This window comes from Oryza glaberrima, chromosome 3 (assembly GCF_000147395.1).
Source record: "Oryza glaberrima chromosome 3, OglaRS2, whole genome shotgun sequence".
NCBI lineage: Eukaryota > Viridiplantae > Streptophyta > Magnoliopsida > Poales > Poaceae > Oryza > Oryza glaberrima.
This window is the reverse complement of record NC_068328.1, coordinates 11,014,777-11,029,591: the sequence shown is the minus strand read 5'-3', so window position 1 is coordinate 11,029,591 and position 14,815 is coordinate 11,014,777. Positions and strand designations below refer to the sequence as shown.

Genomic DNA, 14,815 nt, shown 5'->3' with positions numbered 1-14,815 from the left:
GCTTGTTTTGTTTAAACCGGCATCCCCAGTCATACTATGTACTGGTTCCGTTATGCTTTATATAAAAGCTGGGCTTGAGAGCCTTTTCTCTAAAAAAAAAAAATCAATCTCGTGACCTTCCTTTCACAAGGGCGTCTTATTTTGCCACCAAGCAAGCACTGCTTTTGTGTTCTTTTAACTCAATTACATACTGCTTATAGAGTGTATTTATAGTGTAACTACGATTTAACTAAGGTGTAATTACACTCTAATTATAGATAATTTTAAAAAATAATCAGTTGACGACGCTACATGTAAAAAAAAGGTGCAATCGAGTAATTTATGCCTGTTGATGAGGCTCGATTGTATAACTAGAATACTCATCAGTAGAAATGACTACAGTGCTAGCAGCTAGCATACATAACATCCCCTGTACCTGCACTAGCAGCTGAATCTTTGCACGATGCTTTACCTTTTTCTGAATACAACAAAGTGGGGTGTGGGGTGATGCTTTACTTCGCCCAGAATACATAAGATCAGATGCATGAGCGACAAAGCACATAAGATTCCGAAGAGATTAAAGTTGATGAAAACTTGATGTCGCAGAAAGTTATCGCGGTCATTTTCAGCCAGTGCAGTTGCTCGTCGGAATTCCAATTGCTGTTTCCGTTCTACCGCTCTATGCTAGAGGGAGAACGTCGAGACGCCAAAGAGAAATGCGCGCTCAAAAGTGGCATCTCGAAGCGGCGATCACAACTGCACGTCATGTTTTCCAAAAGAGCGCACAAGAAAGATCGCTTCTAGATTTCGTTTGAACTCTCGGCGCTCGTGTTGTTCTCTTGTGACGACAGCCACCCAACACAATTACACTCTCACGCTGGTCCCGAAATAACAAAAGCAGCTCCACGTTTATTTGTCACACATTTTTTCTTCGTGTAGGTACACTAAAAACGGCTCAAGGACCACTCGTCAAGGGAAAGGACTCCTTTGACGACGCATAATTTTTTACAGGTTTTTCGCAAGGGTTAATTCAATCATCATAAAATTTATCTAGAATATATCCCATCTAAACTCTAGAGGAGGGCAAGAGGGGGGGGGGGGGGGGGGGGTGCACGGAACTGTTGAGCGTATGCAGCAGAATAATAATAATGGTTAATCCAGAAGCTAGGCGCGCTTGACAAGACCGGATTTTTGTCGCGGGCACGTCGTATCGTACTAGTGTACTACGCTCGGTGACCCGGTGAGACAACAGTTCGGCCGGAGTCCAAGACCCCAAAGAGAAACTAGAGAATCCCATGCCGCTGCGCGAGATGCGATGCGACTGTGTCAACCCACGCGCGGCGCGGGTCCGGCGCGGAGGTGCGTGCGTACACATCCGCGCCGTGCATGCCAAGCCGGCGTGCGTGCTACCTGTCCGCTCGTGAGTGAAACTGGGTCGACACCTCCGCACCGGACGTCCGGACCCCATACACATCCGCCCGATTCCCGACGCAAATCCGACGCGCTTTCGGGGCGCCGGATCGTACAGCCGCCTCCCTTTTTATAGCGCTCGCCATCGCCACTCTCCCCCCATTCCCACTCGCAACCCACGCTGCCCCACTCTCGCCAACCCCCTCCACGTCCACGATCTGCCCGCTTTCCAGTGCCCGGGCGCCATGGACGCCGCCTCCTGCGTGGGCGTGGCCCCGGCCGCGCTGCTGTCCAGGTCCTTCACCGACGCCGCCGCCATCGCCCGCGCGCTCCACTTCTCCCTCTGCGACTCCTCGCCGCTCCCCGAGCCGACGACGCATCAGTACGTTGCTGCCACCGACGTCGACCTTGGCGCGTGCGGCGTTGCCGTGGCCGCGCCCACGCCTGCAGTGTCGAGCGAGAACGCCGTGGTGCTGAAAACCCGGGCGTCGTTGTCGCCGTCGGCTCGGTGCCGGCTTGGGCCGGCGGGTGGCGGGCGCGCGGGGAAGCGGCGGCCGAGGCCGTCGAAGCGGGCGCCCACCACGTACATCAGCACCGACGCGGCCACGTTCCGCATCATGGTGCAGCAGGTGACCGGCGCGCAGGTCGAGCCGCAGGACGACGCCTGCCTCGGCCTCCTCATGCCACCACCGCCCTTCGACGTCGTCGACCCCGCCGCCTTGCTACCGGCAGACACCGCGGCGTGCGCGGGCGCGGCCCACGTCGCCACTTGCGTCCCCCACCCTCTCCACGCTGCCGCTGCTGCGGCGGCAGCGGTGGCTGCCGCGGAGCAGCCGTGCTTCCCGACGCTGGACTCGTGGAACGTCATGTACGGCAAGGACGAGGTTGTTTGAATTACCAAGGTAGGAGTACTACGTACTTGTAACTAATGAATGATGCATGCCATCGTGTGCCCTGCCCATCGATCGCTTGCTCCCATCGTCTGTTCGACGTAGAATTGTAGAGAGAAGCTGTACATTACTGCACGCGGTGAGCCGTGTGTCCGTGGTGGCAGAGCGCGTCGGAGTGTGCTAGCTTAGCTAGTGTAGCAAATTAGCAACCAGGTTCCCGGCTCTCCTACCTTTCTTGTGATGGATTCCTGTAGTTGCACTTGCAGATGCGTCTCAATGTCCCATTGATCCATTTTGCCCTTCAATCTCTGCTTTTCCGGCCAGACAATCCGGTCCATATTGTTTTGCTCTATTGTTGCTGAATCTTGAACAAACATGTTATGAGTTGTAGTACTATGGATTCTGTACATTACATACTCTGCCGAACTCTTGCGGAAAGGAACGAGGCCAGTACAACACAAGGACGTACATACACGTACTGCAGAATAGCACGGGCTGCTGCAAGCCTGCAACGCAGCCATGCACTCTGTGGATGATGAACACGACGAGTCGACCGACCCGTCAAGTTGCATCGTCGCGTCGTCAGCACCAGCACACCGCACATAGCCACAAACCACAAGCGTTCGCGAGGGCCACACTTAACCTGCGACTTTTCTCGTAGGTCCGAAAAGTCTCGAGCTTCCTGACGAGGACGACGGGCCCGGTTTTGCCATGTTTCAACGTCAAGATTTCGAGGTCCACCGCTACACGAGTCGCTCCTCCGTAGTATTGACCCGCGACGCGTGGTGGATACAAGTCATGCAATCCGCTCAGCTCTGCTCTGCTCGGCGCTCGCTTTTCATCGGAGTTGAAACGAAACGATGAGGGGAAAAATGCCCAACCCGAGCCGAGAGACCAAAAGCTGCAATTTGATCCCTTGTCGGCGATGGCGATCGCGCACTTGGGCTGCACCTGCTTCCTTTTTCACTGGGGTTGAAAATTTCGTAAAAACCACGTGCCCCGTTCACATGGCAAGTGCAGTGTGAAGAGCCGTGGAGGACGTACAATTGGAGCATCTCTGCGACTGCGCCAGGCGTAGAGAATGTTTCAGGCCGGCCAACTCGGTAATCGCCGTAAAAATGTTTTCTCTGAAACTTCCAGACTTAGGAGGGTGTGTTTAGTTCACGTCAAAATTGAAAGTTTGGTTAAAATTAGAATGATGTGACAGAAAAGTTAAAAATTTATATGTGTAGGAAAGTTTTGATGTGATAAAAAAGTTGGAAGTTGGAAGAAAAAGTTTGGAACTAAATATGAGCTTAAAAAGTAATCCAACAACAATATATAGGGCATGTTTAGTTCACACCAAACTTCTCCCAAACTCCCAACTTTACATCACATCACATCACATCCAAAACTTTTCTACTCACATAAACTCCCAACTTTTTTTCCAAACTACTAACTTTCCCTAAACTTTTCCCCAATTTTAGAAACTAAACACAGCCATAAGCACTTTGCCTGAGCAAGGATATGTAACTGAGGCTGTGTTTAGATTGTGTGCCAATTTTTTTAAAGTATATGGACACATATATGAAGTATTAAATATAGACTAATAACAAAACAAATTACAGATTCCGCCTGTAAACTGCGAGACGAATTTATTAAGCTTAATTAATCCGTCATTAGCAAATGTTTACTGTAGCACCACATTGTCAAATCATGGCGTAATTAGGCTCAAAAGATACGTCTCGCGATTTATATACAAACTGTGCAATTGGTTTTTTTCATCCACATTTAATGCTCCATACATGTATCCAAATATTTGATGTGACGGAAAAGTTGAAAGTTTGAAGAAAAAATTTGAATCTAAAACACGGCCTGAAATCATGGCTTTACTGATGTCAATACTACTATACTAGTCAATGGGGGGAGAGATTATCATCGCCACTTAGTTGTGAGAGATATCTCAATACTTTTAACAAGCAACATGGCTTTACTGATTAATGTGGTGTTTAGATCCAGGGACTAAATTTTAGTCCCTGTCACATCGGATATTTGGACAATAATTAGAAGTATTAAACGTAGACTAATAATAAAACTAATTGTATAAATAAGAGCTAATTCACGAGACAAAATTTTTAAGCCTAATTAATATATAATTAGCACATGTTTACTATAGCATCATGTAGGCTAATTATGGATTAATTAGGCAGATTCGTCTCGCGGATTAGTCTAGGGTTATGGAATGGGTTTTGTCATTAGCCTATGTTTAATACTTCTAATTAGTGTCTAAACATCCGATATGACAAGGACTAAAATTTAGTCCCTGGATCCAAACATCACCTAAGTTTTGCTAAGATATCATCTTATAATTCATGCATGGCTCATGGCTAAGGACATCTTCAACCAACAAAACGACAAAAAAAAAGAAAGAACAACGCAGAACAACAAATGTATAACACATGCATGCCACAAACATCCAAGCAGATTTCAATTGAAGATGGCGTTCAACAATCGTTAAGTCCTAACTGAAGCAGATAAATACGGTATATAATAGGACAATAGTACCACAAAGTACAAAAGTACGCTGAAACGAGAGTAAATACTCCACATTTTTTTTGTCTAAAAGGAGAGTTACACCAAACATTTCCTCTTTTCGGAGGACACCAAAGAAACCATTCCAATAAAATTTGGCACATGTCCGATGATTTGGCAAACAACATGCCTTCCATTCAAGTCAAACACTATCCATAAGTATGTGTAACACTAGAATACCAGATACACCCAGCCAACAGCTTCCAAGTTCCCAGAACAAATTCTGTTGAAGAAGACAATTCAAAATGTCAAACAACGAGAAAAAAAAAGGTTTTGATCAATCTAATAATGAATGGCACAACCGTATAAATGCAAGTTTTTAGGTATAGAACTTAATCAAAATTCATCGATTGGGTTAAAGTATTATCAGAATGAGTAATACTTAGGCCCTGTTTGGAACGTTCGAATAATAAAACACACCTTTTAATACATACTAAAACAAATAATTGCATAATACAGGAGGAAAACATAAAATTTAACCATTTATGTAGGCAACACTGTTGTTGATATTAAAAAAACCCCAAATCTTAATAAATTTAATCGGCATTCTATCGTCGTTCCACTGAAAAAAAGGTTTAGATAAGCAACATGAAACATACAAGAATTAGAGAGATAGGCTCAAAGGAAAATTTCCGTGAGATTAGACTTCATGCTAACTTTTCTCTTAAATCTCTATGCATTATGCTATTCTAAAGGAATATATGAATCCTACAAAATTCCTTCACGAATCTTTTCTCAAGGGCTTATTCATAATATAAGAAAGGAAAACATAGGAATATGATAGAATTGTGCGTGTCAAATAGAGGATTGGAAAACGTAGGGAAAAAAAGAAAAGTATTGTTTGGAACAAAGGAATTAGCTCAATACAAGAATCTTTCAAAACAATCACCTTAAATCAAACAAAATAGCTTATGTTGTTCCTAAATTATAGATGATTAAGGTTTAAGTATTAATTTTCCTTGGACCTAGCAAATGAAGATAAAAAAAATGGTCCTAGTGAATATTTAAAATCCTATGTTTTCCCTATGAAATGTATGTCTAAGGAAAATGCCTTCCACTTTTCCTATACCCTAATCCTCCAGTCATTTTCGTAAAATAAAATCATCCATTCTGAACGAGTGAGTAGTTTTAATTCCTATAGGGATTTGAATCCTCCACTTTTCCTAAGAAAACCCCTTCAAACTGAATGAGCCATAAAAATGGGACCTCAATTAAGAAAGCATTTGAATATCTTCTATGGACAAAACAACATTTCATTATACTTGGTGTTTTTTTATGAAATATTTGGGTATGGAGAATAATCAAACAGAAGAATATTCCTATAGAGTTCATGTATACATGTATACTTTCTATATCGTTACAATCCACTACATACTATCGTTCAATATGCAAGCATCCCACATCATCATCCGTTGCAATATTACATCTCAAAGATACTGCAAGCATCCACATCATTTACAATTTATTACATTCTAGAGCTCAACATGCAAGCATGTCAAATCATCATCCCCACATGATTGTCATAATATTTCAACATATAAACATAATCTCGGCAATATTTAACATAGATTCATAAGAAGATGATGTCAAACAAATTGCCAGGCTTATAATGGTTTAAACTTGCTATAATGTACCATGCATACTCCTCTAAAATTTTTTATATTGAATACTTATACTTTTAAACGTGTCTAATGTACCATCACACGTCCAAAAGCATCCATATCCTATTAGGAGCTGAGGTGGCATGCCTACATAGAGATGGTGTGATGTGTGAGAGCACATCAATATTCATTCACTTATACTACATCGACTCCGAATTGGCACACCACATCAGCCCTTGGAGGGGGTATAGGCATAATTTAACCCATGATGATACGTTACAGAAGTTAAGTGTGTATATGTGTGTGTGTGTGTGTGTGTGTGTGTGTGTGTGTGTGTGTGTGTGTGTGTGTGTTGTGTTGTGTTGTGTTGTGTTGTGTGTGTGTGTGTGTGTGTGATTTAAAAGTGTAGGACATGAATGTCATCATAGAATTTGACCCATCATGATGGGTTTGAATCATTACTTTACTTTACATGAACAAGCATGCATTAATTTTTTACATGCAAAACATTAAATATTTTCACTTCAATGGATACAAAGAGAAACAAATGGTAAGATGCCTACTTTACATTCTAGTACATCAATACTTTAGGATGAATTTTTCTACTAACTCATTATCCTCATAAGTACCATACCTTCTACTAACTCATGAATTCCATGAGACTTTAGTAAGATTTTAGAATTGGGATTGTTGGGAAAAAAATTAGGAAAATAAGGATAGAGTAAGATCTTAGGAATAACTGACCTCTAACAACAAATTTCGTTGGACGACTTCCCTTATGTGGTTACTTGTTATCCAAAGGTACCTTTGCACATGTGAGATTGACATATACAAATTTTTGGCCTTCTACACCCCGAACCATTGCTTTGACCATAATCATAAGTAAGCTCTGTCATGGGAGGAATGTTCTTGATTGCAAAGAATGCAATATGTGGGTAGCCCTCATCACCATGATCATACATCACTGGCTGGTAGAAAACATTAGGAGAGTAACTATGATTCATGAAACGAGCTACGTTGCCAGTTTGCTTTGCACTAATGATTGTTGGCAACTTGTTGACAGAAAACACGAGGCCTGAGAGATCTGCTTAACTCCAGTGCAGGTCCAAAGCTCTCCTTCGGGTGTGCTAGCGTGCCAGTTGATTTGATCCTGTAACCAACAAGAAGTAGAAGCAAAGAAATCGCGGTTAAATCTATAAATGATAGCCGATCGGCTAAGTGCCGATGACATATCATTTATCTTTGAGCCGATGTCATATGTGTATCGATCGGCAATCTTGAATAAGTAAGAAAGAACTAAATCTACTCGATCGGCTGTAGATGTTAACGATATATACTCCTTATATCGATATATACTTAAATCAAGTGATTGGGATAGATCGGTCGCCATGCCGAGACAGTATAAATCACTTAGACCAAAATATATAGTAATAACAGGACTATATATGTTTACAGCATAGCCGATCAGATAGATCTAGCATGTATCTGCTAATACTCATATACTACTTTATATCAGGATATTAAAACAGGTATAGAATATCAAGCAAAATCCTAATATATTCAAATACAGCAATATCTTGGCATAAAGGGCAGATTTAACATGTCAATAAAGCATATAGAGCAAATATAGTTAAATCAGATAAGATCGGCTGAAACTCTGATGCTACCCTAATCGGCAACCAGAAGGCAGGCTAGAGGTTGATATTCTAAGCACGACTTAATATATCAAACTTAACTGATGCAACATTAAGTATGAAAAGAAGAACAATATTTAGACAATCAAACCACTGGAAGTTTCATAAAGTGGTAAATATCTTATATAATTTAGGTCAACGTCGCTATTTAACCTGGTCGGCTGCCTTCTACCGACAGATGTTAGCCGATTGTAGATTAGATAGTGGTATTGCCGGAGATTATGTAAGATATATGATAGCTCGGCAAATTATATAAACGAGATCAGAGTATCATAAAGATGGAAGCACTAATCCCGAAAACACAAGTCGTCATAACAAGTTTTACCTCTTGTTGAAGATCGAAACCGATGCAGCTCAACCCGAAAGCAAGAACTCGTCGAAACAAAACTAAAGTAAAAGGGTGGTGATGCGCCGAGATTGTATTGAACGTGTGTTAAAAGTTACATAGGGCTCGGGTCTATTTATACCCGAGAATTACAAGATATGTCCATAACGGACACGACTACTATCTCTAACAAACTCTAAGATACTATAAGTCTTTGCGGCAGACTTTTGCCCAATCATATCTCTAAGGAAATTACATAAAACATCCTAACTAATAGATATAATTGCCTCCTCAGGACTCTATCCATGTGCGGCAATCACCTTGAAGCACCTCAATCCAACCCGACATCACACATCAAGTTGTATTGCTAGGATCGGCTACATCGGCTTACCTAGTCCGACTCAGACTCAGCCGATCTTATCGTAGCCAATCTGGACTCCAGCCAATCCCTGCTCTATTTCCGAACTCGATCTCCGCCTCCGACTTCGCTTCAATCTAATCTTCTTTCCCAATGCCGATATTACCAAATTTGGTTGTTAACACAACTTCTTGAATGTATCATTCATGTCACAGAAAGAAGGTTCACCTATCAATTCTGGTAAATAGTTCCATTTTAAATTATGCTCTGGTCTAGTAACCTCAAATATGTAGTCATCTTCTTCAACTAAGCTATCTTTGTCAATAACTACACCAACATATTCACATACAAATGCACCCGCCGGAATGGGATCCCAACTGCGAAGGCCCCAACCTCGATCCATCGTCTTGAACACTTCAAAGTGTAGATAGGAACCCCTCTGTACCACTCAGTTCGAGCAATTAATTGTGCAAGCACATGAATCATTGCACTCATATATCATAGTCTTTCGACAAACAAGTATTCCTGAAGAGTTGTAAGGTAAATAGCTGCCATTTGTTTTCAAACAAGAGCAATTGTCTTCACCAAGGCATGAGCTTGTGCATTTGCAGACACACATCTTGTTTGCTGAAACCATATGATTCCCATTATCAAGTTTAGTTGAATAGGTAAAGTTGTTAGGAGCATCCTCACTATCAATGTTGTTTACAACACAAACACGAGCTATTTCTGCACCATTTGACATGTCAGGCATTATGACATGATCTCTACAAGATGGATTTTCCCTCCATTTCTGAGTATTCTTCCATACTACAATGCCATTAGGATGGCCTAGTTCCCTGACCAACTTGAACTTTAAGTTAGAACGAGATTTTGTTGTTTGTCTGTACTTTTCTTCGATCTTATAAAGACCATCATATATGTATATTTTTTCCTTTGAGCCTAGCCTAACCAATGGATTTGGTTCACTACGAATAAGTCTAATATGATTCCTTCTAATAAAACTCTGATTCAACGAATAGTTACCTCTCTCAAGCTTATGGTGGACTTTGCCTTGGCCATTATATACCAAAGTATATGGGTCATCATCACCATTCTCATACATTCCAGATGACACAATGCATGTAGCTATCTTATCTTCCTTATTAACAAAAGCACCAGACATGAATTCAATTCCTCCATTGATGTTACTATGTAGCCCTACCAAGAGCATCTCAATTCTAGAGTAGAATATGTCACCAATTTTAACTCCTGGGACCTCTCCAACCCTCTTGTCCTTTTAACATGATATCCAGCTTTTCTCATGAGGTTCAATGCTTGGAAGACAAGCTGTTTTGAAGCCATTTTCACATCTATCAACTGCATGATCCTCCAATGTAGTCCACCAAATGTCATGAGTATATCATCAACAGCTTCCCTAGGATTATCTGAAATTTGAAAGAAAGGTATATGCAAGTCATCCTTGTCAAGTCCCCAAGATCGCTTCTGTTTTGTCGATCCATCAGCTATTAGCAAACATGAATTTCTCAACAAAATTGTTGAATCACTACGCAAATTATATGATCGACCCTCCATCTTCTTGCACCCTACAATACAAGTTTGAGAAGGATCCTCTGAATTATATGTCACATGATTGGGTAGTCTTCCTCTCTTTCTTTGACTAGATATATCCAATTTGTCTAAGGAAGGTCTTAAAGAAACAATGTTATTACCTTCTAGGGTAACAGAAGACAACGAAGTTCCTCGTGCATGCCTGCTTGGTCTTCCCCTCTTCCTCATAACCGATTTTCCCACGGACATTGAAGGACATGGTAATGCTGATGTCACCATTATCTTATCTTCATCCAGATCTAAATGAACCATAGAATCCTGTGGATCTGATGCTTTGTGTTGGTTACTTTCCATTGTGCACACACGGGGTGGTTGAGGAGATGATGATGAGGGGGAGTGGTGGCCTTGGTGAAGGAGATGGGATGGATAGAGGGAAGTGACAAGAGGAGGTGTATCTGATCGAGGACGGGATGTGATGGGGTAGGAAGAGATACGTGATAGGGGAGGAGTCTCAAGTAGCGGATGTAGGGAAGCAACAGGGTGGTGTGCAGGGTGAAGGGGAGAGGCAATAGGGGTAGGGTGTGGGGATGGAGATGTGTCCTGTGGAGAGGGGTAGCAAGAAGGAGCCCTATGGGTGGAAGGAGGGAGGTGACAAAGAGGGATGGAGAGGAGGAACGCACCGTGGAACGACGAAGATGACGAGGAAGGGGATGGGGAGGAGGCGCATGGATGGGTGTGGAGAAGAATGGTTGGGGATCGATTAGGGAGGAGGAGATAGATGGATGGGGATGGGGATGGGGTGTGGTCCTTGTGGACAAGACGTGTGCGCACGGGTAGGGGGTGAGGGAGAGAGACGATGGGGGAGGGTGAAAGTAGATGTGTTGCATCAAGACGTAAAAAGTGTGAATACATGTGGAATATATAATCAATACCCAACAACTAAAAAGACTTCTAGGATGGTGGTGGAAAACAATGGAAACAATGCCTAATAAATCACACTTTTTCTAGCATGTATTTGCTATATTTCTAGTTTTCTATATAGAATCAATTTAGCAACATAGGAATACTAGTTTCATTCTTGACCTTGTCATGTTCAAGTCAGGCTCATCAACTTATAACTTACTATTTTATTGTGTGGTCTCACAATGTATATCATCACAAATTTTTTGACATCACCATATTTGCTCCAACTTATGAATTTCATAGAAGATTGCTCTCAACTTTTTCTTTGATCACTGGTTGTCCATAAGGATAGAATTATAAATATATTCTTTTGTTATTATGGTTGTGGTTTTGTTATCCACACAAGTAAAGTCCTCATAACTACCACAAATAAGACTAACAAAGGTGGTAAAAGGCATGCTACCTTATTATTAATCCAATTGTAGCATTGGTAATCAATACTTCTATGTTCTTTTTGGTTTGTCATTTACAATACATATGCAATCTCCAATTTCTAACGATGAATGGAATGATACAACTTTTCATCGAACGGTAGGATACAACTTTTTATTAGTCTCATAGGCACCAATAAAAATATATGTTAAAAATGGTAGCTAAACACAAGAAAACTAGGTGAAATCCCGCGCGTTGCTGTGGGAGTTTAGTATGATAGCGATAAGTGTAAATAATATATAAAATAGCTAGACAACATAAGCCTATATAAGTTGATATGGTTTATGATAATTTAAATAGTATATAGAATGATGACAAAGTGTTGTGACTTTATGAGAGAAGAAAAGGAGGTAATTTGGACCATAGATTAATCATGTAAGGACTAAACAATTGAGGTAACGCGGCTTAATGAGAGAAGAAAATGAGAAAGATAATCTAGACCATAGATTAATCATCTAAGGGCTAAAAACAATTGATGTGGTATGGCTTAATGAGAGAGAGAACATTAACTAAGTGAGGATGGACTATATAAGTATATAGGGTATTATAAAAAAAATGATGGAGAGACATATTTATATAATATGTGAATTATGTGGGATGATAATTTGACATGCTTGCATTTTAAAGCTCTAAAATTTAATAAATTACTAGAAAAATGCCCGTGCGTTGCAGCGGGTGAAGTCTATTTTAATCTTATTATTATTATATGGTTTAGTTAAGATGAAATTCACTGTAGGAGTTCGCTTGGATATATATATTTTTAGAAAATCATGAGCTGTAGCTATGAGTCCGATCGTCTTAAGTTAGCATGCGAGTTTTTTTAAACATATTTCTTATAAGATTTCTTCTGTATTACCAAAAGTGAACGATCTTAAAAACCGACTCAAATATGGATATGTATTTACAAAAGCAAATGAACTTAAAAACCGACTCATACAAGGGTGACGTACCAAAATATCAGCAAAAACATCTTTAATTTTTATAATAGTAGAGATAGAATTATAGATAATATAGCATGCTTGCATGCTATTTAACATGTATAGTTATTAGTGGATGATGATGTTGCATCTTTGCATGTTGAGCTTTAAAATTTAGTGGGTTGTAACTTTATAGTAAGATAGGATTGCTGACTATTTGCTAGCTCAAGTAGTAATCATCTTCATCTTGGTGATAATTTGGCCCTTCCCTAGCATACATGTAGTGTTGAGTGAGAGTAGCATTAGCCATACATGCTATCATCTCTTCGTGGCAACCATCTTGGATAAACCTGACTAGGAATTAAAGAAAACAAGCGCATAACACAAAATATACAATATTTCTCTGAAGTTAACAAATTTGACTACACATATTCAAGATGAGGCAATATCAATGTGTAACATTGTCCTAGATATAGGATGCCCTATAGATGTGTACTTGATTTGGCGAGACCACCAAATACCTAGTCTCGTATGAAATCAAACTTCATATATATATGAATAAAGTCTGGAGTAGATAAGAAAGTAGTCCCGGATAATAAAAGAAATACAGAGTCCTACTTGGGCCCAACAAGGAATACTCGATCGTATCCATACTTGCATCCCTAATTCTACCTGGACAACAAGGCACCCGATGGTATAAATACAAGGGCCTATGAGGGGAGAGTGACAAGCCTAAGACAAACCATGAGAAATCTCAATAGAGAGGAACACAATACAAGCCACCTCTAATCTTGTCAATTCAAAACCCAAGAAAACCGACAATAGCTAGCCGTTGACCACCATGCCCAAGTTCTACACCAATATATACATGCAGACTAGATTAGGTTTTCCTCCCCATACTTTGTACTAGTGAGGTTCACACACACGCGCGTGCGCACACACACACGCACACGCGCGCACACGCACTCACACGCACGCGCGCGCGCACACACAGCAACACTAACTCCGGCCAACAGGAATAAGGCTATTATCCGTATTCGGGGCCCAAACCTATATAAAAATCATTGTCTCCCTTGGTCTCTTAATATCTTCGCTTGCATCTTCATATCAACCAATCCATGTGTCCTAAAAATGCATAGTATATGTATAGATCTTATGATCTGGGTATACCCTATCGATAGTGGCGCCCCAAGTAAGAGGCGTTGGTATTCAGAGGATTCGCGACGAGATGACAATGCGATAGCCTAGAGCATCCTCTCAAATGGCGTTGGCTCTGTTCAGTTACATCCATGTGATTATTGAAAAATTTGGAAGAATTAAGAGAGATTTAGGAGGAGAATAAATGGCATTAACCATGGCCCATGGCCTCTGATCTCACGACGGTTTCTTAGGCTGCTACCATTGTATACTTCTACATAGGGAGGTTTTTGCATTGCTCGACATCTCACCCGGGGACCTTCTCATCCAACGGTTTATAGGCGATCTCATCCACCGATCGAACGGCTGAGAATTAGCAATGACGTGGAACACTGAGGTTTTAGTTTTGGGTCTTAACTTTATATAAAGAAGGGATTAGTACTACTGTTGTTGCTGCTGCTACTACTAGAAAAGATGTCCGTGCGTTTCAATGGGTGAAGACTATTTTAATCGTCTTATTGTTAGATATTTTTTGTCTAAAAGTTTATGGGTTTTTTTTATCTCTACTACTTTTTTAAAATTCTGTAGTGGTGGCGGTGACTCCAGCCATGAGAGACACGTGTAATCGTACCCATTGGATCCAGATATCCAACGCTTCAGAATGCGTGCTGTAGGCAGACACGCGCATCCCCTCCCCACCCCCCGAGTCATCGACCTCTCCTCGTTCCTCGCAACCACCGCGATCTCTCACCCTCGATGGCTCGATCCCTCTCTCCGCCGCTCCCTCCGCCACTCCCGGCATCCAACGCGCCTCCTCCGCGCTCTCCTCCCCATCGCCACTGTGGTGCCTCGCCGAAAGACGTTGCCCCCACTCATCCATCCAGGGCGTCATCATCGTGCGATTCTGGTGTGGCCGCGACCTCGCGCACGTGTCTCTCTCCAATCTCCATAGATTAGGGTTGGGGACTTGCGGTTGGGTGGCTGGGC

At 41.6% G+C, this 14,815-nt stretch overlaps 1 protein-coding gene and 1 pseudogene across 1 annotated transcript; one reads left to right on the top strand and one right to left on the bottom strand.

Annotated features, from left to right (window-relative positions):
* Window positions 1–1,565: 1,565 nt before the first annotated feature.
* On the top strand, window positions 1,566–3,507 carry LOC127767687 (calmodulin-binding protein 25-like). The gene has a single exon (XM_052293100.1). The coding sequence runs from the start codon at window positions 1,635–1,637 to the stop codon at window positions 2,280–2,282; it is 648 nt and encodes a 215-aa protein (XP_052149060.1). The 5' UTR covers window positions 1,566–1,634; the 3' UTR covers window positions 2,283–3,507.
* A 5,499-nt stretch (window positions 3,508–9,006) lies between these two features.
* On the bottom strand, window positions 9,007–10,733 carry LOC127764981 (histone-lysine N-methyltransferase, H3 lysine-9 specific SUVH3-like; annotated as a pseudogene).
* Between the last annotated feature and the right edge of the window lie 4,082 nt (window positions 10,734–14,815).

Excerpts from the sequence above, each read along its gene's own strand:
- LOC127767687 (XM_052293100.1), top strand. The coding sequence starts at position 1,635 with ATGGACGCCGCCTCCTGCGTGGGCGTGGCCCCGGCCGCGCTGCTGTCC.